Raw genomic sequence first — 27,693 nt, 5'->3', positions numbered from 1 at the left:
ACCGGTGATTTAAAAAAATCAGATTCCTTGGTGACCACCACAGAAGGGAATAAAGGTTGATTTGCAGAGGGCCAGAGTTCCAGGATATGCCAACATTACACACCATTGTAAAACCTCAAAAGTTTTACAATACTGAAGAGAGTATCATTATTTTGTTTGCAAGAGAGGCATAGGACTGATATAAACAGCCTTAGAAGTCCTACACAGCAAAGTATCTTATCAAGGAAACTCACTGTGGGATTTAGCACAGAATTAAACAATTCCACCCTGGCCATTGTGTTTCTTCTTGATTTACAATAGTCTTGGCCCTCAGCTTCCAGCAGGAAACAGAAATAGGCTACTGGATCCCTTATCGGGATGCTTCATCACATTCCTAGAGCTTGACCTCAAGCTGTAGAAAGACCCCCTCCTTTAAACATAAGCTGTGGGCTGCTGTTACCTCCCAGGTGGACCTGCTGCTGCTGTTCTGTTAGTGCCGAGCCCTGAACTCCGTGGCACCCACTCAGCACTGTGAAGAGTGCAAGAATTCCCTAGAATGGGAAAGGCAGTTATCATTATTTCACTGAACAAACTGTGATTTAGGGATTGGTCTTATGTAAAGATGCTACATTAGCCTGTCCTATTTTAGAACAGCTTTCCTGATGAAAACAATAGAATGCATTAAGAAGTTGTGCAGTCTTCCTTGCTGTTAGTATGACAAGCAAGTTTGACAGAAGCGGGGAGGACACACCTGACCTTTACAGAGCTGAATGGACCAGATGCTTTCTGCCGGTCCTTCTTGGTTATGTATATTTCTGCAGATGAGCCACGCTTCCTCCACACTACGCTGCCTTTTAAGCACCGACGCCGCAGCAAAGAAACGCGTTTCTCCAACGTCTGCGTTATCAGCCGCATCCCTGCCTCTCCAGGCCCGCGCCCGGAGCGCAGCGCCGCCGCTTCCCGTCGCAGGGTGTGTGACTTTCGCGCAGCCCCGGTTACGCTACGCAAGAGCCGACGGAGGAAACAGCCGCAGCCCGAGCGGCCTCCTCCACTTACGAGCAGGCGCAGCGCCGGGGCGCGGCGAGACCTGCGCCGCCGGGCCGCGGGGCTCGGCAGGGGCCGGCGAGGCGGCAGGACGGAGCCCGCAGCCAAGGTAAGGCTCGACGGAGCGGGGCAGAGCGGGCCGGGCAGCCGGCTGCCCCGCCGAAAACGAAAGTCCCGCGCCGCCCCCATCTTGCGGGGACGCCGCCCGGCTCGCGGCTCCCGGGCCGGCCTCGGTGCCCGCCGGGCTGACGGCTCCGGGAGAGGAGAGGCGAGGCGAGGCGAGGCGCGGTGTGCGGCACGCGGGAACAGTGAGAGAGCGGGGATGCGGCACGAGCGGGGCCGGCAGGCAGGAAGCCGCCGGGAGGAGCCCCAGGAGGACGCGCTGCCGGCCAACGAGAAGTAGGCCTAGACCGGGTCTTGACACTAGGCTGTGTCCCTGGCGGAGGGATGCGTGTCTTTGTGAGCGCGTATAAAGGCCGGTGATACGGCCGTACTGCTGCAAAGCGTCCCGCAGACCCTCTCTGCTCTCCCCTTCTCCGTGTCCCTCTGCTCTTTTACCAGAGCTCTCTGTGTATCCTTACTGTCTGCTTCCTTTAGTTTGGCTTCTCCGTGCATTCCTGTGGACTCCCCTCTATAGACTGCCCATGCAACATGCTGTTTCCAAAAGTAAAGAAGTAAATGCTCCTCGGTGAAAAAACACCACAGAGAAAAAGAAAAAAAATAGCAGAATAGAAAGGTTTAAGTTGAGTGGGTTATGAGAGCTACAGTGATAGAGTTGTGAGGCACTGACAGGATTTGAAACATCTGCACATGTATAATTTTGTCCTCCGCTGCTGCAGCCCTTCCACATTTCTCCCCCACTTGCCCATATCAGTGATACCAGTTCCAGTTTGTTATTCTCCATTCTTCACTGCTAAGCGGCCAAGAGCTTTAGATAGCTACAAACTCGGCCCCTTGCTTTGATTGTATCTGGCAATGCCTCCCAAGAAGTTACCTGCTCCAAGTAGCGTTAGACCTAAAGGCCTGTAGTTATGGGCTGACCTTCTTCATGTTACCACGTTAATACAGCCAGCGGTGCTCCTTAACCATGAACGCCACACAAGGCCTGCGTCAGATCAGTATCAAACCAGTGGAATGGAGCGAGCTGCTTTCAAATGCCGGTTACACCCACATGGCTGGTGAGCAGTTAGGGAGTTGGTGCTGCCCTCAGGGGTCAGGGGGGAGAACATAACCAGGGGTTAAAAAGAAAACTGCCGCAGAACCACATGTTATACTTCTGCTGCTCTCCAAAGAAAAGCCAAGCATGCTGGTGACAAAAAGAAATCCCTCTCTTTTAGCACCTATTGTTCAAAGATTTTGTAGTACATATTCACAGTTGTTAAATATCAATCATCTCTAATACAGATGCTCAGAGTAGTATGTTGGAAATAATGTGTTTTGTAATCGACCAGCTGTACTGGTGAGAGTGACTTTATAGGATGCAAACTGCCTGCAAGAAGTAGAGTTGGCCTCTGTAAGGCTAGGCTGAGCTGAACCACAAAACTTCTTTTCTCTCAATCACAGACATTTAATGTGTGTATTGATGTATCACAGGTGCTAAGGACACGTCTGCATCACCATGTATCTCAAAAAGAAGTAAACTTTGAATGGACCTGAGCCTTCCTCCTTGATTTCTGCATTATCTGATACTCCCAGGTAACAACAGTCAGTACCTCATTAGGTAGCATACTGAAATAAGTAGTCATTAAATAATACGCATCTATGTATGTAATTTGTGTTCAGAAGAGCAGTACGTGCAATTCTCGCATGAGCACTTACTACTTAGGTGTGATATTACCGTTAGCATAACTTACTATGGATCACAGAATCACAGAATGGCCTGGATTGAAAAGGACCACAGTGATCATCGAGTTTCAACCGCCCCGCTATGTGTAGGGTTGCCAACCACCAGACCAGGCTGCCCAGAGCCACATCCAGCCTGATGTTAAAGTCTCATGAGTGAATTCAGGCCTTGGTACTCATGACACCTATACCCATCAGCAGCATCTCACCAACACCAACACCACCAGGGAAGCCATAAGGCCATCGCTGGGAACTTCCAAGGAGACAAGAGCAGCAGCGGGGATTCCCAGCAGCACAAGGTGCCGTATCATCAGTCCTGTGCTTACTAGGCAGGCTGGCGCTCCAACAAAACACAATCAGCATTCTTTCAACTCTAGGAAAGCCAAGAAAAAAACTCTTAGAAGAGCAAACTGCTTCAACTGTAAGAAGGATTTCCTGTTGTCTGTATGACAACAGGTCATAGCATATACATATACAGGGAAGGAACTGTTGCTTTCTGTATTCTACAGAATACAGAAAGTTGTTATTCTTTAATCTTCCGTATTTTGGCTTGTCAGTATTGAAATGATCAGCCGGTTTCCAGATCTGCACATTAACATCTCTCTTCCTTCAGCTCCTGAATGAACTAATCTATTGCTGCTGACAGTGCCTCTGTTACAGCTGTCACAGCCACCCGGAAGAAACTACAACTGCACAACCCTTCTGATCTCTTGGACTTTGCCTTTTATTAGAAAACTTTTCCTTTACATGACATAACATGATTACCTCCCGAGAGACACGTCAGGCAAGAGTACTGCAGCTTTATCAAAGCTTAAAATGGTTTGGGTATTCACTGGGGTGACCCGCCTACCCATTTCAAGGCTCTCCCAAGTTCTCAGTCTTTGTTGTTGTTGTTGTTTTATTCAGGAGTTACTGCAAGCCTTCATAATTTCTCCATCTTTTATTTTTTTTTCCAAGGGATGGGGACAAGAGAGTGTTGCCTTATATCCCCACCACAGTCCTTGCCAGTGTTTATCTCTTTAAATTAAGGCAGCTGTGAAAAGGAGTTTTCTACAGAAGCTGGGTTCTCTCTTTCATCATCCAGAGAAAACTTCCCTTTGTTTTAAACTTCAAGCAAACTCTTGAAAGCTGAATTTGCAAAGATGCTTAAGATGTAGCTTAGAGTTATATAAGTATCTAGGCAGATACTTATATATGTACTACTATTATGATAGACTGACATTCAAGCAATATAGAAAATAAATTGCCTCTCAGAATTGCTATGCACAACCTGCCCTTGGAACTGTGGCCCTTGGTTTTTCAGGTTCTTAGTTTTTGCAAGCGAAGCATGAGGTACAAAGACAGTACCAATTCACTACATATTATATGGATAAGAACACGTTATTATTATTAACGGTGATTTGCAGCAATCAGGTGAGGAAACAGTTTAACATCAGTTTAATATAACTGCAATGGATTGATAGAATACATCATTTGTGATCTTAAGGTCTCATCTTATAAGAGAACAACAGTAGCTTCAGTTTCACACTGAGGCCCTCTGAAATGCAGCTAGTTCAGAGGAGTTACAAGAGTATATATGCCAGTGTCCCTCTCCTTACATAGAGGCTTACTTAGTGGAACAGTTAAATGCTGAATAATGACACTTTCTTTTCCTCTTTCCTATAGATCCAGAAGCACTAGGGTACTTCATTTCCTTTTTACTGCTAAGCCACAAAGCCTGCAAACATGTCACTGGATGACATCCACATGAGCACAGAGGATTTGATTGACAAACAACAATTAGATGCTGGAGGATATGGAAAAATTTCATTATGCCTTCACAAGACATATGGACATGTAGTATTAAAAACAGTGTATACAGGACCCCAGCGCACCGAGTAAGTTGAAGATGTATTCTTTCAGTCTAATGAGTCCTCTAAACTCAATGGAGATAAATCTAAATAGAAGTTTACAATTTAAGATCTTTGGATTCCGGAGATACTGGGGGAAAACACTCCTAATAGAGCACTAGCAGCTTTCCTTCAAATTTTCACTTTTCCCTCATTAGCCACCTTTTCTGCAGTTTTAACTTATTACAATGAAGTTCCCAGGTTTGTTGTTCTGGTTTGGTTTTTTTGCAAGGTGTGTGCTGCTGTGAACTGTTAAGTGTTGCACACCTAAGCAGATGCAGGAACTCAGTGGACGTGTTATTTTCAAGCTTGCTGATCAGTCTTCAATATAGATGTCCACTAGGAACTAAACAGACACTGTCTGTCAGCAGTACTCCAGCCCTACAGTTATGACACCAAGAATGTAGCTCTCCTGAAAACTGTGAGCTAAACCCACTGATTTAATTCAGGGACTGAACTAGTTGTTGATTTCAGGTCACATTCTAGCTCTACTTCCTCATAGTCCTAACCATCATAGTTACCAAAGTAACCATCATCATTGTAGGTGACTCCCTTGACTCATCTACTAGAGAGAGACAAAAACCCATGTTCTTCTAATTTGAGTTAGGATAAATAATTCGAGTCTTTATTTTGCCAGTGTAAAGTGAATTAAGAGATTCTGGTAGTTTGCAGATTGCTCTGATGGCTGGGACAAACAGTTAAAATAGACAAGCTTGCCAGCTTTGTTTCTGGTTTTGTTTCTTTTCAGTCTCATTGTCCAGGCTCTTTAAGTTTTTTATTCCTTAAAAGTCTCGAATCAAAAGTCTTAAGCAACCTTCTAAATGAGCTTAAAGCAAACAAAACAACCACCTTTTCTACTACTGGAGAGGAAGACAGAGGGAGAAAGCAGTTTCCCTTTTAGTCACAGGCTAGGAAAGCATTAGCAAGCAATACAGTCTCAAGCTGTTCTTGCTTCCATTTGCCTGTGACTTACCAGGAGTAATAGTAAAATACCATCCCTTCTTATATTTAAATGCATGGATACCTTCCTTCTGTAATCGTGAGCTCCTGTCTGCACACCTGTGACTACTGGTGAGTTGTACTATGGCCCAGATGACCAGACTTTGAGTTCACTCTAAACCCATAATCCATAGTAAATGTTATCAGCATCCAGTATGTGGGTAGACTCCTCCATAGTAAATCCATTGTACCAGTTCAAAACAAACAGAAGAAATGGTTCATCTTACAGCAGCTCTGGGGAGGTTGACATTTGGCTATCATTTTCATGATCAATCAACAGTGTTTTCATTCCTGTGTTTTTTCCTAGCCCACATTCAGAGTAATTGCTTTTTTTGCAGATGTAATGCATCCCTCCTTGAAGAAGGCAGGATTATGCGCAATCTGCAGCATGACCGGGTGGTAAAACTACTAGGTGTAATTTTGGAAGATGGAAACTACTCACTTGTGATGGAGTACGTGCACCGGGGCAACATGATGAAAGTGCTCCAAAAAGTGAGCAGTGAATTGTTTCATCCCTTGCTGCTCCTTTGGGCTGATGATTGAGAGGGACAGGATGTTACTGCCATCTGCAGAGGATGCAATCCTTTTAGTTTCTGATTCTCCTTTCTGTATTAAAGGGCCAGCAGCACCCTGCCTGCTCTAAAGATGGCAGGTCGTAAAAGCAGAATACAGCTTTGGCTTCCCTGTGCATTGCAGAGGAACAGAACACAGTTGTAGGTTCAGAGTTAACGGAGTATGTTTGTAAAAATATCTGAAGAATTTTCTCAAAAAGAGTGCTTTTGTAAATATGGAGTGACTCTAAAACTACCGTATTGGAATAATTTAGATTCAGGAAGGACCTCTAGTTCATTTCATACCCTGTCTTGAGCAGAGGCATTCATAAGACTAAGAAACAAACTTGATTAAATACTGTTTCTTATTGATGGTTGTAATAGCATTCTTTAACATAAAGTTTTCCTTCATTTCAGCTCCCAGTACCTCTATCAGTGAAAGGGCGTTTTATCCTGGAGATCATAGAAGGAATGCTTTATCTACACGAGCAAGGCTTAGTACACAAAGACCTAAAACCAGAAAACATCCTTGTGGATAAAGACTTCCACATTAAGGTGCGTGTTAAAGTGAAAATGGAGAATGCTGATAATTTGCAGCATAGACCACAGTGTGTCTGCATTCGGATGGTATTCCTGACTGGTAGATGAACTCTTCTGTATTTCACTGAGCTATCGCTAGGACAATGTTAGCAGTGACCTACACAAGCTCTGCACCTTTGCATATTTGCAGATTTGCATAATCTGCCCCCATCTGTGAAAAAAAATCACTACAGCTATTAAAAACTGAGCAATAGTAGTGAGAAGTAGTGAATAATGAAACAGCAAGAAAGAAAAAACAAACTTTAGCACCCATAATTTGAATCAAAAAGTATCTTAAGGATCATGTCTTTTGTCCTTTATTGCTGGAATTTCTCATCCTGCCTCTAACTCCTTTTTCTTCTTCTCCTTTAATTATCTTCTCCTCTTTTGTCTCCCTCTTTTTTTCCCCTTAGTCATCATTTTTAAATGACAGCCAGCAGCTCCAAAAAAAAAAAAAAGCAGCAGGAGACTACTTCAAAGAATGATTTATAAAATCCGAAAGTTCCAAAGTCCTTCTAGTAACTTCAGAGGGCTTTTGGATCGAGACGTATGCAGATAGAGCCCGCTGCTCAATAAACCTGAGTAGAATTTGCAGCAGTCCTCATCAGTTGTCATGGTCAAGGTGAGTCACTGAGATAATTAACTCATTACAACAGGAAACTAGTGAATAGAATGTTGTGAAGAAAACCCTGGCACTTGATACTTCTCACACATAAATTAATGAGAAATAATTTGACAAGATTAAGATAGTAGCAAGTATCTCATAGTGCAGTATGAGCAGCTTGCAGAAAAGAGAGATAAGCTTGTATTTTTTTTTTTTAACCAAAACAAAAAACCAACAACAAACCCACCACCTCATTATCCACTTTAAAGGTAAACTGGATGATTTGGGGGGTTTCCGACTGCTTATACAGACAGGCACAAATCAGATTGTTATCACACTGTATGGCAAACCAAACTGGAGCTCAGGATCAAATTCAGAATCAGATCAGACTTAGCAGTTTGACCAAAAGTCTCGTGTAAGGCAGCTGTTGAATGATCTGTCTGCTCAGATGTGTTTAACATTGCCAATGTTTATAATGGGAAAAAGCCCATCATAAATAATAGCTGTTAAAATAAAATAAAGTAGGAGGATTTTTTATCACATTTTCCTCTGCCACATTAGACCTCCTCTCACTTTTAGACATGAACTTGGACTTAAGTCCTCAGTAGGTTTTAACTTAGAATTTCTTCCTCCTTGAATATATCTCCTCTAAATTTAGCTGAAAGCTTTAGAAACTAAAGAGGAACAGTAAGCTAGTTAGAGACAGCAGGAGAAGAGTTAGAAGTGCAGCAGTGTGTCACTCCAGTTGTATCTGAAGTGATTGAGTTACACAACTAGCTGAGTTTCACAGCTTCCTGTGGCCAAGTGAGGTAGTCCCACTTTCATTTTTCCTCTCCTGTTGAATTCCTGGACCTTGGCCACCCTGTCCCCACTATAATTTAGGAAGCCAAACCAATCAGATTACATTTTGCCTTTCTGGCCACCCTTCTGTAAGGGAGCACTTAGTTCAGCAAGCTGGTTGAGTGCCTTGCCAGTGCAGGACCAGAATAAGCCACGAGAGCACATAAGAGGAGTCTGTGAGAAAAGGAGGGTAAAATTACTTTGTTCACCATCAGCTGAGGTGAACAGTCTAGCTGTTGTAAAACAGCACCCTAGGCTTTCAGTAATGTCACATTGTCCAGTGCACAGTACCCACATACTCTGGCTTTAACTTTTTTCATGCTGTCCTTTTTCCATGTCTCTTACAGTACACACACTGTATCACTTTAGATCTACTTCCTTTTTTGTAGAAAGGTCTAAGGGGAGGGTTGAGTTAGATGGATTCTAAATGGAAAGGGGAAGGTGGTGATGTATATGCTTCTCATAGATTATTCCAAAAGCTGCTGCTTTTGTGGATCTTCTGATATGCTGTGAGTACAGCAAAGCATATCTCAAACCAGATTATCACTATGAGCAAAACTGAATGTTTTTCTCTTGCATTGTACCATTGCTCCACGTGATCTTAAACTAGTAGTTAGGTTTCCAGTTGGCAGTAATATTTTATTCAGGGGGGAAAAAAATGAAAAGCAAACATTTTTCCCCCTTTCCTTCAGTTACATTTTTGCAGCTACTGTTATAACATCGAGAACTGCATGAATTACTTCCTTATCTCCTTTTCACCACAGCACCAGCTCTGACATATTTCTGTTGTTTTTTTTTTTAATAGATTGCAGATCTTGGTGTTGCTTCCTTTAAGAACTGGAGCCGGCTGACCACGGAAGAGACCAGCCGACAGAAGAAAATCAAGAGCGCTTCCCAGAACAACGCCGGGACCCTTTTCTATATGGCCCCAGAGCACTTAAACGATGTTAATGTAAAACCTGTGGAGAAATCAGATATTTACAGCTTTGGCATTGTAATCTGGGCAATTTTTGCTAACAAAGAGCCATATGAGAGTAAGTTATTTGGAAAAAAGATTAGATTACAAGATTAAGTTATAAACACTAAGCATTTCAAGTTACAAAGTTAAGAATAGTGGGTTATGCTGCCTGTGCCCAAGTATAGCCCCTGTTTTACATCTCATGGCCACTTACAGGCATTGATTGCATCATTCCTTTGAAATGTGGCCAGGAACATCCCAGTTGCACTTGAAATACAGGCATAAGGCCAAGTTTGAACATACAGAACACGTGTAAACCTGCACTCAGTGGCAGAAATTAGACAAGCCTTGGGCAGGCCAGCATGGAATCTCTCATGTATGCTGTTTCCTAACATGGGCTAAACGTACCAGCATTTCTCTTTTAACAGGAATGTTCATGCAGCCAGTTACTGTTCCTCAGCTGTACAATGCTAATTTCTTAACATGCATACATGTAGGAAAGTAGGAGCAGACCATGGAATTCCAGAGCAACGTTTATAATTTTGAATGTTTGTTTTGTTCTGCTAACTGTCTAAACACTGCCTATGTGACTGTCTTTGTGTTCTGACCTAGCACAGAGCATAACTGAGATTCAGGTTCTGCAAATCTAGATATGTCACCCTTACATGGCACACATTCATAAAAACATTCATTAATCTTAAGTCTCTAATATACAGAAGTTAGGGAACCGGATTCAGCTTCACAAATCTCTCGAGTTTGTATCTATAACTCAGACTTCTTTCTTTGAAATCTTCATTTATATATCCACAAACATACAGGATGTTGCTTCAAGTGTTCCTTTTTTCCTACAAAGATGTGACTTTGGGGGAGAGAAAAACCTGGGATCAAAATTTGATGTGAAATTTTAATTTTTCAGATTGTATAAATGAAGCCCATATTTATTTTGGAATCATTCGTGGAAACAGACCGGACATAGAAGAAATCATTGAGAAATGTCCACAGGAAATTATTGACTTAATGAAACAATGCTGGGAGCAGAAGGCAGAGGATCGGCCGACCTTCACAGGTAAGGCATTACAGTGGGATTATTTTTGTTCTGTGTCCATCAATAGTCTGCAGTGCAGCAAACGTGAATTCCTTCTTATTAATTCTCAATTAGAAAATAAAGCGACCAACTCAGATGCCCAGTAAAACCTGTTCTCTGTACACTGACTACAAATAGCATCCTGTCCAACAGTTACAGCTTTGAGAAAGAAAAGTAGATGGAGTAGAATAGACTGGATGGAGATAAGACACTTTGTACATGCTATAATTGTTTTTTCCAATGTTGTCTGATCCTCCTTCTGAAGGTTTCAGAAAAGCTGGTGTGAAGGAACATAGTACATCTCGGGTACAACTGACATAATATCCTATCAAAACCTGCATCAAAAGCTGATTAGCCTTCCATTAGCAATGCAGCAGTTGTTACTGATCATCCTTTTTGTGGTCGGAATCCAAAACAACTGAAGTTAGAAAAAGTCTGGACTGAGTGGTCTGACAGAAGGTGGGGGGGTGGAAATAAGAGCAGTCATCAAATACACAACGTACGTAAGCCAATATTCCTCATTTCCCTTTGCCTTTTCTCTTTGTCACAATAGCAGTCCCAAAAAAGAAAAACTACATGCACAGGGAGTTCTGATTTATGCAGAGGCACCTAGAGCTTCATATGCAGCAGAATCAATATTCACAAGATGCATACAGACATGGAGAAACAAATCTGCTACTTCTGTATTTAACCTGCAGTGATGTTTGTAGATTCTTTGAGTAATTCCGTCCTTTGTAGAAGTAAGGTAGCTGTTTATCCAATACCTGAATGCAGTTAAATGCATCTTACTTATTTTGGCAGCCAAGGGAAGTTACTTCAGCCACAGATCACTTTTCTCCTTACAAGCAATAAGACGACCAAAAAAATCCATAGAAATAATCTTGTTTTTAACTACACTAAGGCTGAACAAGTTGTGTGAATACAGACTCCAACATGCGTTTAGTTTTCTCATTACTGTTTCTGACTTGATATAAAATCTTGATTGAATCCTTGTGCATCAAGATTGTTAACAGCATAAATTACTGATTTTCTACTGAAAACCATCTTCATCTAGTTCTCTTTTTTTTTTTTTTTGCAGAAGTTAGTGAGAAGTACATGCCTTTTTACTATCAAAACCTAGAAAAAAATATTGAAGACGATCTGAAGAAGATGGAAGTGAGTAATTTTTTAACTAAGTATTAAAGTGTCAGCTTCCCAAGCGTGCCGTGCCACGTCCCCACTTACTGCCAGATTCCGCCCAACTCTGATCATGCCTGACCAACCTGATTTCCTACAGTGTAAAAATGGATGGATTTGTGAATGAGGGGAAAACAGTGTACGTCATTTACCTCAGCTTCAGGAAGTTTTTCAATGCTGTCTCCAAAATATTCCTGTGTCCAGGTTCAGATGTTACCATCTGGATGGGCAGACAGCCAGATGGGTTAAAAACAGATTGGATGGTCTTAGAGGGTAGTGGTTAATGGGCCCTACTTCACCTGGAGAACGGGAACTATTGGAATAATGCAGGGATCTGCTATAATGGGACATGCCCTGATTTATACCCTGATCAATGACCAAAGGAGTGATGGAGTATGATCTCATAAGGCGTGCAGATGACAAACTATAGGGATGAATAAGTACCATCATAGTCAATCAAGGGTACCCACAGCAGGCTGGGAGATTGGGATGACAGAAACCTTACAGAATTCCAAAAAAACCCAAATGCAATATGCTGCATGAGGGGAGAAACAGCACGTGGCCTCAGTGCTGGCTGGGGAGCAGCACTGCTGCAAAGACTGGGACTTACTCAGTCTGAACAGGAGATGGTTTGGGAAAGACTAAAGAACTAAAAGTAGTAGCCTGTTCCTACCATTGAAGGGTTTATTGAGAAGCTGAAGCCGAGCTCTTTTACAGCAGTGCACAAAAAAAGAAAGGTGAGAGACAGTGAGCATAAGGTGAAACAAGAATAGCCACACAAGGACAGACAGGCAGTGGAGCAAGCTGCCCAAGGCAGCTGACAAGTCACCAGCCTTAGAGTTTCTAGGATGCAAATGGACAAATTCCTGAGCTACCTGGTCCAGCCCCATAGCCAATCCTGTTCTGAGCAGGATGTGGGACAAGACACGTCCCAAGCCCACTGTAAGCTGAATGACCCTGATAGGAATGATTGTGATAACACAGTACTTCAGAAAAGCTTCTATTGTGTCCAGAATGTCTCACTCACATAATAAAATATTATTCCCTAGAGATTCAGAAGTGTCAGAATATGATTTAAGGTAAGTATAAAAAACTCTGAATTCATGCTAGGTTGCTTTTTTCTTTAATGCCTGTAAATTCTCAGCCTGCTTGAGAGTCGGAGCTACACAACAGCAATAAGAATAGTTCCCATTTTTATTTGAAATCAGTTGTTTTTTCCTAGTGCGTAAGTTGGTTTCTCTTCCTTTTCTGACTTGAGGTTTAGGTTTACAGCTTATGATACAAAGAATGATCTCAGGACTGAAAAATAATACGAGAATGAAAACTTCTGGAGTATTGGCTGATGACAGAATCTTTTTGTAGTATTAATTTATTCATTTGTCGTGACAGCTATCAATGAGAACTGAACTAACTTCTGATATGAAGTCCAAATGTCCATATAATGATAGCAGTCCCAAATAATCATAGGGACTAAAGAACTATTTAGAAAATGGGGTATTTCTATTACTTTCTCAGGAAGAAAAGCATCCCTTCATATCAGGCCACACAGGTGAGGGGCACAGAGCGTGAATACAGCATCCAGGCAAGTCAGGATGGTGAATTGCTAGGACAGCTTCTTTAGGAACATGAGTTAGAGGGCTCAAGCAAAGCCTTTTTTGCCTCAGCACTAGCAATTATGGAAGCAAGAGTTTACAGCCCCCTAACTAAAAGGGCTGCAGGATCACAGAATGGTTGAGATTGGAGGGACGTGTGGAGATCATCTGGTCCAACCCCCTGCTTAGCCAAGAACACCTAGAGCAGGCTGCCCAGAACCACATTCAGGCAGCTTTTGTGCATCTCCAAGCACTCCGAGAGTCCATCTGAGCAAACTCTGCCACTGCTTGGTCACCTAAACAGTTTAAAAATATATTAAAAAAAATTTTTAAATTAAAAGAAAAAAAGCAGAAAAACCCTATACTGCCACTCTCAGAACCTCCAGTGGTTCCATCTGTTCCCACCACTGGGAACCACTGGAAAGAGTGTCCTCTTTACACCATGCTATCAGATGCTTATACATGCTGACATGATTTCCTCTGATCTTCCTCATCGCCAGTCTAAACAGTCTCAGCTCTTTCAGCCTCTCTCACAAGAAGGATGCTCCAGTCCCTTAGTCTTATCTGGACCCATTCCGTTGGCTCTTGTACTGCAGGGGCTTGGAACTGAACACAGCACTCCAGGTGTGGCCTCACCAATCCTGAGTAGAGGGGAGGGATCACCACCCTTGACCTACAGTCCTCCAAATGCACCAGGACACCATCATCCTCCTTCACTGCAAGGGTGTACTGCTAGTTCACATTCAATTTGGCATCCATCGGGACTCCCAGGTCCTTTTCTGCAGAGCTGCTTTCCAGCCAGTCAGCCCCCAGCTGATGTCCCTCTGGATCGTTAATGGAGATGTTGAACAGGATTGGACTCAGTGATGGCCCATGGGGTACACAGATAGTTACCAGCCTCCAACTAAACTTCTAAGTATTGATCACTGCCCTCTGGGTCCAGTTATTCAACTAGTTTTCAAGTCACCGTATGCTTATCTAGCTCACAGTTAACAGCTTCTTTGTGAGGACCTTAGGGGAGACATTAATTAAGAAATCTATCACTATGTACAGATTAAGCTTATACTCATTTAGTTAAAGGGTGTTCTCTGGCCAAGTTGGTATTTCATACTACAGTTGCATTACAGTTCTTCCTTCTTTCACTGAAGATAAGATTTTGCCCATCTGTAGCAAAGCAGTGGATATTTTCTGCAAGGCTCTGCCCTCTGTAAGAGGATCTCTTCCAATAGATTCATGGAATCTCTTCACCCAGGTGACATCACTGTGAGGATGTGTTTCCTATTCTACAGGCGCTTCCTTTTGTTAAGCTTTTACCTATAACTTGATCATATGTTCTTTTCTTACATGTAGGAAATGTGGCCCGAGTCAGAAGAATTGCTGCAGAGGATGAAATCCCTTCAAATAGATGCTGTAGTGGTAGATACTAGTAATGGCCAAATAGGTAAGTGTTCCAAGTCGCTTAACTAGCGCAGCATTTACTCTGCTAAAGTTAAAGGTTGCCCATGTACAAAGCGAGTAATGTTACCATTAAGTAGCTATGGAGAGACTCAATTATTCAGTACTTCATAGAGAATTTTAATCACTGAAAAAACTAAATTTGCTCCCAAGCTCACTAAATTTTTCCAGCATCTACAGTTCAAACCCATTTTATTTCAGCCTTGCGCTTTCCTCTTCCATGCCAACAGTTTCTTCTATACTAGATTTTTCAGTAGTCAATTTACATAGTTGATATTCCTTCCCACCCTTTTGGTCATGCCAGCAAACTTAATGCTTGTCCTATCAGCTTCAACTCCACAAACTTCCCTTTTTCCCCACTCCAGCCTTTGTTACAAACCAGGACACAAAATTATCAATAAGGAAACAACACCACAGCACAGTATTTTGTGATCTTGCTGTCCATAGTCTACCAGAAGAGAACTAACAGACGAGTCTTCTCCCCTTTCTCTCTATTTTAAACCTTGGATGAGTTGCATGTTTTATGGAGCTGTCACATCAGTATGTTACGATGTTATTCTTCTTATTCTTGTTTTACCAAAGTATCTTAACAGCAAAGGAAATGAGATCCTATTTCCAACAACAACAACAAAAAATTTACTGACACTATCCAAGCTACTTAAAAGCATATAGACTTTATTCCAAGTTTACAGTGACCTATGCAAGTCCCATGCTTTAGGCAACATGCAACATTTTCTAGACACCTGTGAAGCTTTCAGAACTGTAGTCCTGCCTGTAGAAAACACAAGAACAAGTAGTAACAAGCGAAATTTTACATTCTTGTTTAGTCTAGGAACGTTGCAGCACGATCTAAATTGTAATTCAGTCTAATTTGGGACTTCCTTTAATAGAGAGAACTAGTTTCAAAGATGACAGACTGTTCTATCTGGTAAGTGTTGCTTGTAAAGAGATATTCTTTGAGACAATGAAGAATAAACCAGACAAAATAGAAAGGATTAATCCTGAAATATCCAGACAGGATTTCTGCATAATCTTTTGCAGATATTACTTTAGTGGCAAATTATTTGTGTTGCATTAAATAACACCAATTACAGTGAGTTCTACTTTCCATCTTGTTATACTCTGCTCTTACACTTGACTGCCAGTTAATGCAGTCAAGACTTAGTAGTAAATCAGACCCTACACATGCTGCTGGGAACCTGTTGTTTCAGTGACTAAGAACGTGGTGTCGATATCAGCAGATTAACAATGAGCTCAGACACCACTTTCTTAGACATAGTTCTGTGATACTTCCCAGAAAGGGAAGTATTATATAAAACAGCTTATGCTGGAAGTGATGTTACACTTTTATCTTTTATTAGTTACCATAATATTAAAAATAAATGAATAGAATCTAATGCCACCACTAGTTATATTCTTCCAATAGAATATATTTCAAATACTTCATTTTTTTCCCTTTCAGATCAACCTAATTCTCTACACAGCTCTCAGGGTCAGATTAATGAAGCCTTGTTTGCTGCCTGCCCTGAGAACCAGCCTGTTGAGAGCTGTGAGACTTCGTTTACATCCTCTGACAATCTAGAAAGAAAACTTGAACGTGAATATGACTACCATGCATTTGGCAGCCGGATGGATAAATCAGTAGTTCCACCATACACTCCTGAAATGAGAGAGAGAGAAAGGAGACGAAAAGTTTCCAACGATTCATTTGCGAAGCTGCCTTCTGTTTCTAATTGTAATGAACATTATTACAAAGCTGAAAATACAGGATCACACACTAACCCTTGGTTTTGGCCAAAACAAGCTGCAATACCAATACGGGGAAATTTCGATAATTTTTATGGGCCAAATGTTAACAGTCTCCTAACAGGAAACACGGAAGATCTCTATGATCCCTGTTCAACCGGTGCCTTTAGCCTAAGCAAAACTCCCGTGCCGGAATCTTGCCCAAACCTGGGGGCACAGAGCAGCACAAACCAGCAACAAAAGAATGCAGACATGGATACAGGTGAGATTCCTCCTCCTCCTAACTCTTGTGTTTCTGAAAATATGTTTTTTCCTCTAAAAACAAAGCAGCCTTAATAATAGCAGGCAATGGAAAATACCGCAGCAGCTAACAAAACCAAGAGCTAATCACACTAACTACAAGTTACTAATCACACTTGGAAAGCTAAGGAGTATTTTTGACTCACAGAACGTAACATTCACACCACAGGTTGTGCATGCAAAAATGGAACTTCTCTCGTGATGTTTAGCATTTCAGAAAATAGGTATTTAAGCTTGATTTGCAGCAAGTTAAGAGATTCATGAGTTCAGGGAGCTACCAAGGAGCTAAAGCTCTTAGCTGGTTTCTCCAGAGATCACTGCTCAGTGCTAACAGAGAGATTCTCTTACTTTATGTAGTGAACTGTGGGATAGAAAGGTATGGAGAAAACAAAGAGAACAGTGGGTGTCAGTAACAAGTAGAAATAAGCCGTCAGTAACCAGCAGCAGTTAAGATACAACTTCCAGGAACTAAAGGAAGTATAGTACACAACAGTCTTCTCCTACTAGTTACAGAAGATTTTTAGTGGGGCATTCTATTCTAGATCTTCTCAGAAAAAAAAATAATAAATTGAGGACACAGCTGCTCACAGGCAGAATGCCACAAAGTTGTTATTCTGTTCAATTATTTATGCAGAAGCTGTACCTGTTTATGAGTTTACGCACTGAAGTGAGTCTAAGAGGAGTTAGAACTGTCAGTATCACTATTATAAAGAGACCAAAAAAATAAAAGCAGTTATTGTAAGGGGGCAACATACAATATCATGGCAGGTATCAGACAGATGCAGAAGACCTGCACTGCAGTTCTTCCATTGTTTTATTTGGAGACTGTAACCCAGTCACTCGCTGCCCCATCACCGGCTGTTAGAGCTCATCTGAGCACATCCAGATCCATTACTGTGCCCGACACGAAGTTCCATCTCTGCAGAACATTACTGCTACCAACAGAAGATGCAGTAGCATCCCACGCTTTTGCTGCAGCTGACACACTAACAAACCACGACCTGTCTCAGCAGTAAATAGTAGCAGTGTGCTTGGCAGCTTTCTTGGTTTGGAATTTTCAAATTGGAATATGTGATGGGAGGCAGTAATATCTGTGACTATACTATGATCCTGCACTGCTGTCTGCTGTTCATACACCCACATGGAATCCTATTGTCCTCACTGGGATCCAAGGATCGTGAAGGCTATTTGTCCCTAAGCAAAACCACGATAAGGGTAACAGCTCTTCAAGGAGTTATTCAAGGAGATAAAGTCCTGTTAATTAAAACTTCTTGTCTTTTTGTATTTAAGAGCACTGTGCACACTGTACGGTGTACAAATAACTGCAGTACTTGTAGATATTTTTTTTTAATTTCCATAATACTTGTAGCATTTCTCCTCTGTTTAGGTATCAAGGTTTCTGCCTCTTTCACCAGGGGAACTTTCACGTATTATCCTCCTGCACCTCCAATAACCAGAGGTAAATATAGCTGTAGCCTTCATCTGTCTTGGTAGCCAACAGTATATGCATTGCATCATAATCAGTGAGGAAAATCATAATCAGCATCTTGAAATAATTCATGTAATTGCTTTATATCTTTAAATATAGCAGAAGTTTACAATATTACCTGTAATATTGTATATATGTATATATGTAATATTCCTGTCTCTACAATTACATATATACACATTTATATTTGCTTGATCAAGGACATCGTCATCTTTAATGTAAAACAAAAGGATCGTGCTGATCAGCCTTCCTTGGAGCACAGGTCTCCAGAGTTCAGCTACCTTAAACCCGTACAGTTCTGTCCTGTCCTTTGTCTAGGGCATTTTGTTATGGTAAAACACAGCTGTGTCACACTACATGAAAACATGTTCATGATTGCCAGTACTTTGCAGGAGAGTTTGACTAGATGACTATTAAGGGTCCCTTCCAACTCAAATCTACAATTTCTATGTTAAATACAATACAAGAATTTAATCACTCCCTTGATTATCAAAATCTTCATCCTTACCCTTCATGCAGTACTTCAATTTTTGATTTATATGCAGATGTTTATAAAACTGTATTAATTTCCTTATACAGAAGATTCAGTCATGTACAACATAACTAACAGCTCTGGAATTCAAATTGGATCCCACAATCACATGAAGATTGAAGAGCAGAATCAACACATCAGCACTTCTCCTGCTGCTACAGAAGCATCTTACTCACACTATGAATCAATGGGTATATTCGGTAAGATGTACCTCCTAGCTTTGGTGCATTATCCTCATGCAGTTAGCTCTGGGAATCATTAGGTTTGGACAATGTGAGAACAGTACACCTTAGTCTGTGACTCCTTTTCTACACAGTAGCACAGTACTTGAAATATTTAGAGATTTGTGCCAGTACTGTTCTGTAATACTGTGTACCTTATTTGTCTTGTCAATATTGGATTAAGCTACCCTTTTATTCCTAAGTAAACAAAGTAAGGAGTCCCAGAATATAAAAGACATCACATATAAACATCAGTCAGCTATACAAGGACTTTAGGAAAGAGCTTCTGAATTTTGCAGGTGTCTAAGTAATAACTAAGGTAGACTCAGAAAAAAAAAAGCAGGTTCACCAACTGACTTGTGAACACGTGTGTTCCCACTACAGGAAGTAGTTTCTTCCCAGGAGTTTCTTTTGTGGTAATTAGGCAGTATTGCCTCCACTTTTGATCCTGTCACTGAGGTTCTACTCAAGATGTTCAAATACTTTGGAAAGGACGACTGACGTAGCATAGGGAGCAGAAGGAACGTTAAATAATGCTATTTTCTTATACTTTTTTTCTTCTTCAGACAATAATGCTGTCCTGACTGAGAAACAGCTGAATCTTGTGAGAGAAAAGTTAGCTAAGCAGTGGAAGCACTGTGCCCGTAAACTAGGCTTCAGCAACTCTGAAATTGATGAAATTGATCACGACTATGAACGAGATGGACTAAAAGAAAAAGTTTACCAAATGCTGCGTAAGTGGGTAATGAGGGAAGGCTCCAAAGGTGCTACAGTTGGAAAAATTGCCAGAGCCCTCTTTGGCTGCCAAAGACTGGATCTCCTTACTGGCTTGATGCAAATGAATGAAGAATAAATTGATTGAAACTGGGGAGGGAGGCACATAGGATATTTTTACCTGAAGACCTCCCAATAATTCTGAACAGACTTTCTGGAGCTTTTTGCACACTTTTCGTCTTTGGAATGGACTCTTCTGCCAAGCAGTTTTCAGTGAATACCTCCAGCAACTCAAAAAGTTTGTGTCAAGATAATGAGGTCTTCCAGATGTTAAAATTTGATATTTTCCTTCCGGGAGGGAAAATTAAAAACAATAATTTTCCGAACATTAGACAAATGCATTAATACTACTGATTTAAGGAAATTAAGTTACACAAAATTCCTAGTCTATCTTTAAGTATGATGAACTAAGCTCTTCTTTGGTTCTGAACAGAAAGTATGTCATTTCAGCAATGCTAATGGATCAGTACAAATATGAAAGACTGGATCACTATTTGAAAGACTTGGACAGAAAGCAAAATGAACCCTTAAATCTTGCCAATACTTACAAGGTATCCCAGATTGCTCTAAGTTAATGTGCTATTATTTTTATATCTTTTTATAATATTCATTATATATCTAGAAATCTGCTGAATAGAAGTGTGAATAAAAGCAAGAATGATTTTTTTTTTTTTTGGGGGTTGAAGAAGTGTGTAATTGGTAAAATAGTCTTCTTTCATAGGTTAACATTGCATTAGATTTTGTGCTGCTTGGTAGAGAAGATTTTACATGAGTAATCTCTGCTCTGCTTTATAACATGGAAAAAACAATCACTATGCAATCCAAAATAAAGACTTGGGAAACATGAGAGCTTTGAGAAGGGGAAAGTGCTTTATTATTACAGGACAGAAGACCCATTCTGCTCACTACGTGACTAAGAGTATTACTAGTTATTAAAACTCCGAGGCTGCATTTATACTAGTTAATTAAAACGCACTTGGGAACATTCCAGGATGCTGAGGCCAGCTGGCAAAGAGTAGCTTGCTGACAGGATAACAAATTCATTTAACCTTGAAATATTAAAGCAAGGATTGTCTCACCACATTTAAGTTGTACTGGGAAACGTTGGAAGAGCTCTGTAGCATAGATTTTGGTGTCCTACTGCCTGGGAATGTTCCTCATCATTCTTTAATTTACACATATTGACACAATCATAGATCTTTCATACCGAGAAAGAAAAATTACTGAGCTGCAAGTTTTTATGCACTAAAATAATCATGCCACACACTTCCTATGAAGAATGATATCTCTGCTTTGTTTATTACAAGCCAAACAGATTTTTTCTTTGCTGTAGAAAAAGCAGTAAGCATTGATTAGCTTCTAATTGATGCCAGAAAGTTAGCAATTTAATAGAAGCATAGGATTCAGCAGCCACCATTTTAGTAAAGGTAAAATTAAACTGGAGTCACAGCAAATTCCAACATATTTCTCAGCTCTAGAAGTATTTAGCATAAGTTATAGTGAAAGTGGGTCCCCAAAATGAGGACTTCAGCAGAAATTATAACACAGACTGTGTCATCCACTCAGATACTGGAGGACTTGTATAACTTTTGTTCACATATGCTAAAACCCATTCTTCTTTTTCTGCTATTAGTCCACAGAGTGTTAATACTACTACCTACTGTGTTACCTCATGAAATAGATTTCAGAACAGATCTAAAAACACCCATGTACTCAAAGGATTGATTTCACTGCAGTGCATCCATTCCATATCCCATTTGATTCAACTCTCACACACCTACAGTCTTTATTCACACAGTATTCTATTTTTCTCTTATAAGAACCTTGTCTTATTTGATGCACAGAATAAATGGTGAGCATGTTCAATTTTTTTCTTTATTAAGGAAAGCAAGCCAAGACTTTACATTCTGAAGTAACAGTGACAATGAAAGATGTAGAAAGATCTCAGTACAACAGGCACAGAGTAGTCAAAGACTTTTGAACTGGGATGTGGGAGGTAGAAGTTCACTTAAGCTTTGATACTGGCAAGTCCAATTCTACACTAGTGCTCAGCATTCAGATCACATTGTGGATGGTATAGAAAAGAAGGAGAGCTACAGAAAATCTTTCAGTACACTGTCAACAGAACTCAATCACAGAGTCCTGGGCAGAGTACAAGGCATTATAAGCTCTTAGGTATTGTGAAAAACCACAGCATAGCACCCAGAAGCTGGAAGCTGCAGCCAAACATGCTGAAATGCGAATCAATACATATTTAATAAAATGGATAATTAACTACTGAAATAGACTACCTACGGAATTTGTGAATCTCCATGATGCCTTTAAACTAGTACTGGACATCTTTCTTTAGACACTGATAGTAAAAAACAAAGCTAGAGGTCTCAAAGCAAGGTTAAATGGGTGAAACATAAGAAGGATTTCCAATAGGCCCAAGGAAGCGAGTTAGCACCATCCCCAGACTGAAATGCAAGGAATTTTTGAGCTATGGCAGAAGGACCAATTTAGGATTATGTTCCTTGCAATAATTTGTATTTCCTTTCTCTTTCATACTAGGCAGCCTGTCTAGGAGCTTTTTTAGCAGAGACAAAGTAAGAACTGTTTAATAGTACATGGTCATTGAAGTGCAGCCTCCATCCTGTAGCTACAGTGATTGTTACGCAGAAGCCAATGTGCAGAAATTCTTATATGCCCCGAGGATTACAATCAATGTATTCACAGCAATTTAGTCAGTTAATTTTGTTACTATATGTTCATTAACAGCACACAAGCAGCTAAGCATCTCCAGCAATCTTTACTGCTTCTAAAATAGCTGCTAAATAATACCAATTAATAGTACAGAGAAGACACTGTTGTAAATGTTTGATATATGGACTTAAAGTGGGCTGACAGCTCTTGGCTCCCTCTTCCTGCAGCCACTTTGCCAAACAGAGGCAATACTCGTGAACTTGGCCCCTGGTCAAGTGGCTTTAAATCAGCTCTGCTTTTATCTGCATTCACTTTTTTATCATTATACTACAACAAAGACCTTAATTCAGCCCTGAAGGCATGTGAAAAATAGAGTAAGAATCTTCAAGTTTCTGAAATATGCCCAGCCTTGTACATCGCCAGAGGGATCTACAAACAAAGTAGGAAAGATCATCCAGTACAAGCGGAGCCAACTACCAACTCTCTAGCACTACAGAGGGCTTTCTTCCCTAGCTTTCAGTACCCTCTAGGCATCTGTTCTGCTCACAAAGAAGCAAAATTTCTTCTGACAGATTCTTGGCAATACCAAAGTATTTGCAGGTAGGCCAATAGTCACATACAGAAAGCTCTGAACCCACCCAACTGGTGAAAGAGATCTCTGGCTACACAGCACTCCTTCTCAGGAAGCAGCCTAAATCCAGGAGATGCTCTCCCTTCAATGGCTGGCCTTTATATGAGTCCAGGGTGGCTCCACCTTCAGTCCACCCCTCCGCTCACATGGCCCACAGCACTCCATCAGCAGGTGCTCAATCAACCACCAGTTCAAGCCCTGCCCTACCAGTTCCCCTGCCAAGTGGCTCAGCTTGGCCCAGCCCCAGATGTGCACCCATTGCTCAGCAACAATCAAACCATCGGTGTGCAATCAGCACAGTTATGGGCTGGAAAACTGGGAGGGTGTGGTACAGAGCAGTGCTGACTCTTCCTCTTACACTCATTGCAGACACTCAGTCACATCCAACCCCACATGTATTACACGTGGCATGTGCTGGGGCCACTTGGTGAGAAAAACACAGCGATCACTGATATTCATATTTCAACATATCTACAAAATCTTTGAGAAAAAAAAAAAAAACAACAGACCCTTTTATAAAAGTTAGTTAGGCAGCAGCAATTCTGACTGCAAAAAAATCAGCCATTTACTGATGGTGAGTTTATTAATCTATGTATGGAAAGCAAGACAGATATAATGTATCCTGATTTAAAAAAAAAAAAAAGGTATTTCTACAATCAGTTTGTCTCATCAGACTGTAGCCAGGTGAACTGAAGAAAGTGGAGCATCTATCAAAAGAAATTTGGAGAATGAAACTGCTAATTTTAAATGTTATGCTTGGGTGATAAAGTACTGATGCTACAGATGCAGCTCCACTTGCCATTTTCATTAGAGGTACTGACGACTGATGTAATGTCACTAAAGAAATTGCTTCTTTGGTGTCATTAAAAGACACAACTAAGTCTCTTGATCTGTATGAAACAGTAAAAAACTATATTGAAGTGATGTTCTTTAACTTTTGTCAACATATCCGGTATAGCTACTGATGGTGCCCTGCCAATGGTTGGTAAAAAAGAGGGACTTGTAATATTAATAGAAGACAATGCAATTACCACCAGCAACTCACAACTGATGAAATATCACTGCATCACACATCAACAACTTAAGTGTGAAAGCTTTCAATGTGGACAATGTCGTGCAAATCATTAAAGCTGTAACTTTCACAAAGGCAATCATTCAATCCATTGGACAATTCCAGGAGTTCCTTAAAGTCTGGATACTAATTATGGGGACAGCATTTACTTTTCTGAAGGAAGGTGGCTAAGTTGACGGTAAAATACTACAAAGATTTTATGGTTTGCTAAATGAAATCACGTCCTTTAAGGAATCAAAAGGAAAATTTGTGCCAGAACTCAAAGATTAAAAATGGCTCACAGATTTAGGGTTTTCGGTGGATTTGGCTGCTCATTTAAATGAGTTAAATATGCACCTTCAAGGCGAAAATCAGTTTATCTGTGCTGTGTTTCAAATCATAACAGCATTTGAAATGAAACTTACGTAAATTATGGCAAGCTTAAGTTATGACAAATAATTTCATATGTTTTGACGTGTTGGCTAAACAAGGTCCTGTGAACAGCAGAAAAGATGCAGCCTTGCTTTTTATTTTGATAAAAAAATTTGAGAATAGATTTCAAGATTTCCAAAAGATGTCATCAATTGTTTTGTATATTTGCAGCTCCATTTTCAGTCAACATGAATACAATACCTGCAAGTTTTCAAACAGGGTGTGTAAAGCTGCAATCAGACATCCAACACAAAGAAAATTTTGATCATGTTTCTCTCTGAACTTTTATAAGACAGTCTTAGCAGAGAGAAATATCCCTCACTTCACAGCCACACCTCATTCACGTCGTCACTTTTGGCAGCACATACATTTGTAAACAAGTGGTTTCAAGGATGAAGTACAAGAGCAACAGTTCAACAAAAATCTCTGATGAACACCTGGAGAGCTCACTAAGAATTGCAACCACTTCCATTGAAGCAGACAATGATGCATTAATTTCACAAAAACAAAGTCAAATATCCCACTTGTTTTATGTTTTTGTTGCTGATTTTTTATTTTAATAAAAATAAATATATATAATAAGTTTTGTTACCTATATACATTAACCATATTATATATTCTATATGTGGCCCAAGACAATTTCTCTTCACTCGGTGTGGCCCAGGCAAGTGAAAAGGTGGGACATCCACGGGGTAATTTATGATCAGAACAGGGTCTAGCATACAGAGCCCATAGACTGCCTTTGTGCTGGAGGAAGCTGTCCCACAAATGAAATGAAAGAGTCAGAGAACTCCTGACCTACGTTGGGTTTCCCTCCTCTCTCCATCTCCTTTATAATTGTAAGTAGGTCACTTCCTTTCTCTACAGCACAGTTTCCTTATTTCTTTGGTACTGATGCTAACTTGCACCAGAACTAAGATGCAGTCGGATAAGAAGCACTAAAGCTTACAGAACTCAGAGATTCTTGATGAGAGTTGTTTGAGACAAAAATCCACTCTAATCACCTTAGCTAGTCAGTAATACCGCTTAGGTTTTGAACCATGGGTTGCAACTCCTGTGTGTCCCACACATATCTCAAGTCACGAGAGCAAAACGGAGGGCTAGAAGAAATATCTGGGTCCAGATCTGGGACTAAGTTCACCTCTTATAAACGCAAAGAGATTCATACAACCTGTTCCACAAACAGACAAATAGAAACAAAAGAGCAATTCTTACATACCTATCTGTGTCTCAATTTCTTCTACCTGCAATGCTCTTTGAGCCAAGATATCTGGAATCTTTTCCTACCAGCTGATCTGCTGATAACAAAGCACTATTTACTTACTTATGTATTCTTTCAATAGAAGTCATTTTGAACATGGCTACTACACTAACTAAACAGGTCTCCTGATATAAGAAGATGCTGCTTCTATGCATGCTTCACACCTACAAATTTCCAAAATTAATTCCATATTTGCTCAATCTTTCTTGTTTGAAAGGTCAAAACAGAATCATAGAAACATCGCTATTTCCACATCTCATGAAGAAAGGTTGAGGGAACTGGACTTGCTTAGCTTGGAGAAGAAAAGGCTCTGGGAAGACCTCACTGTGGCCTTCCAGTACTTGAAGGCAGCTTATAAACAGGAGGAGGAACGGCTGTTTACGAGGGTGGACAGTGATAGGACAAGGGGGAATGATTTTAAACTGAGACAGGGGAGGTTTAGGTTAGATGTTAGGAGGAAGTTTTTCACTCAGAGGGTGGTGAAGCACTGGAACAGGTTGCCCAAGGAGGTTGTGGATGCCCCATCCCTGGAGGCATTCAAGGCCAGGCTGGATGTGGCTCTGGGCAGCCTGGTCTGGTGGTTGGGGACCCTTGCACACAGCAGGGGGGGTTGAAACTAGATGACCATTGTGATCCTTTTCAACCCAGGCCATTCTATGATTCTGTGATCTCTGCTCTGAATTAGGCAATTCACCTCTATCCAAATCGTACCTTTCTGTGGAGCTGCAGCAACAAGGTTTTCTCCCACAGCGAATACACTGACTCATTCTTAACATCTAAAAATAAGAGGAATCCAAGTGTCAGAGCAAACACAAAAACAGCAGGATATTTAACTTCATAAAAAGCAGCTCAAAAGAAAGAAGGAAAAACAACCTACTAACATGTACACAGGCTCAAGAACCTAGTCTGCAGCAGAAAGAAACTCTATAGCAATTGCTTAGTGGAACTGGAGACAAAGGGTGAAGCTATATTATTTCCAGATTAAATGCATCTGTGCAAAATAAGTGCAGAGCCAACTGCTCCCTATGGTTGAGTCACCATTTGTAGCTGTGTTTAAAATCCATTTGGGTGTGATGCTCAGCGGTTTAGAGGAGGGCTGTAAGAATTAGGGTAGTATGGTTAAGTTGTAGTTGGACTTCGTGATCTTTAAGTTCTTTTCCAACTTGAGCAATTATATGATTCTATGATATTATGTGACAGGGAGCCAGGAACTTAGCAGTTCTATAATAGAATAATGCAGTTTGCAGGGCAAGGAAGGGTGCCACCTACAACTTCCCATACATTTTGGGCCCAGATTATCTTCCATCCTCATCCAACCTTGGCAGGGTCTTTCTTCCACGGCTGGTGCCATTGCTCTGTGGACCCAGCTGGCATCTCTCTCCCCTCAGGAGTTCCTCTCATTCATTATATTTTGTGGAGTTCATTTTCTCCACACACACAGGAAAAAAAAGTTTTTGCCAGAACCATTTCTGCTCTTCTCTCTTTAGGCCAAAGGTGGCACAAAACTTTGAGAGAGGAGTTGCACAGTCCAAGCAAGGGAAAGGAATGGTGCCTCATTTGGCCCAGATCTGTGATTAAAGGCCTGGAAACAATGCATGGTGCAGCACATCCATTTTGTTTTCGTCACAATGGCAGTGTGGTTAACTGATCCAGAACTACCCAAACCTTAATTCTTAAGTGATATATAAACCTTCTCATCTCCCTTTTCTCTTATCTGGTGACAGACCTGGGTTTACCTTTCTAATAACCTCTTTTCTCCTCCTACATTGTGTTCAATGCTTTCTATCTAATCCCTCAGTTTTTCACCACACATTCCGACAAGTTATTACATCTTCAGCCATAGTAGGAGGAGGATGTGTAAGATCAGATGTTGAAAGGCATTTTTACAGAAATGAAACTGGATACAAAAAGTCTGAGACATCTTCCTAGGTAAAACATGAGATAGGAATCCTTTTGATTTGAGAGTGCCAGAATTTAGG

The 27,693-nt window shown here is 40.8% G+C and overlaps 2 protein-coding genes across 2 annotated transcripts in view; one reads left to right on the top strand and one right to left on the bottom strand.

The window, feature by feature from the left end:
• The window catches only part of LOC116216425 (uncharacterized), a 69,344-nt gene extending 67,921 nt beyond the window's left edge, over nucleotides 1-1,423 (bottom strand). Inside the window, exon 1 of the mRNA XM_085220287.1 lies at nucleotides 731-1,423. Coding sequence (XP_085076413.1) covers nucleotides 731-1,212 — 482 coding nt within the window. The 5' untranslated portion in view covers nucleotides 1,213-1,423. The remainder of the gene's footprint in view (nucleotides 1-730) is intronic.
• RIPK1 (receptor interacting serine/threonine kinase 1) lies at nucleotides 993-20,501 on the top strand. Its single transcript, XM_085220280.1, has 13 exons — nucleotides 993-1,132; nucleotides 2,617-2,718; nucleotides 4,531-4,742; nucleotides 6,092-6,245; nucleotides 6,722-6,859; nucleotides 9,133-9,361; nucleotides 10,202-10,351; nucleotides 11,448-11,524; nucleotides 14,488-14,578; nucleotides 16,055-16,600; nucleotides 18,026-18,097; nucleotides 18,707-18,859; nucleotides 19,447-20,501. The coding sequence occupies exons 3-13, from the start codon at nucleotides 4,591-4,593 to the stop codon at nucleotides 19,731-19,733; spliced, it is 2,049 nt and encodes a 682-aa protein (XP_085076406.1). The 5' UTR covers nucleotides 993-1,132; nucleotides 2,617-2,718; nucleotides 4,531-4,590; the 3' UTR covers nucleotides 19,734-20,501.
• Nucleotides 20,502-27,693: the final 7,192 nt, after the last annotated feature.

This window comes from Meleagris gallopavo, chromosome 3, assembly GCF_905368555.1.
Source record: "Meleagris gallopavo chromosome 3, MGAL_WU_HG_1.1, whole genome shotgun sequence".
Lineage (NCBI taxonomy): Eukaryota > Metazoa > Chordata > Aves > Galliformes > Phasianidae > Meleagris > Meleagris gallopavo.
This window is presented reverse-complemented; position numbering and strand designations above follow the sequence as displayed.

Coding starts and splice junctions, on each gene's coding strand:
- RIPK1 (XM_085220280.1), top strand. CDS start 4,591: ATGTCACTGGATGACATCCACATGAGCACAGAGGATTTGATTGACAAA. Junction 9,362..10,201: donor TAACAAAGAGCCATATGAGA/GTAAGTTATTTG, acceptor TTAATTTTTCAG/ATTGTATAAATGAAGCCCAT. Junction 16,601..18,025: donor GAATGCAGACATGGATACAG/GTGAGATTCCTC, acceptor TCCTCTGTTTAG/GTATCAAGGTTTCTGCCTCT.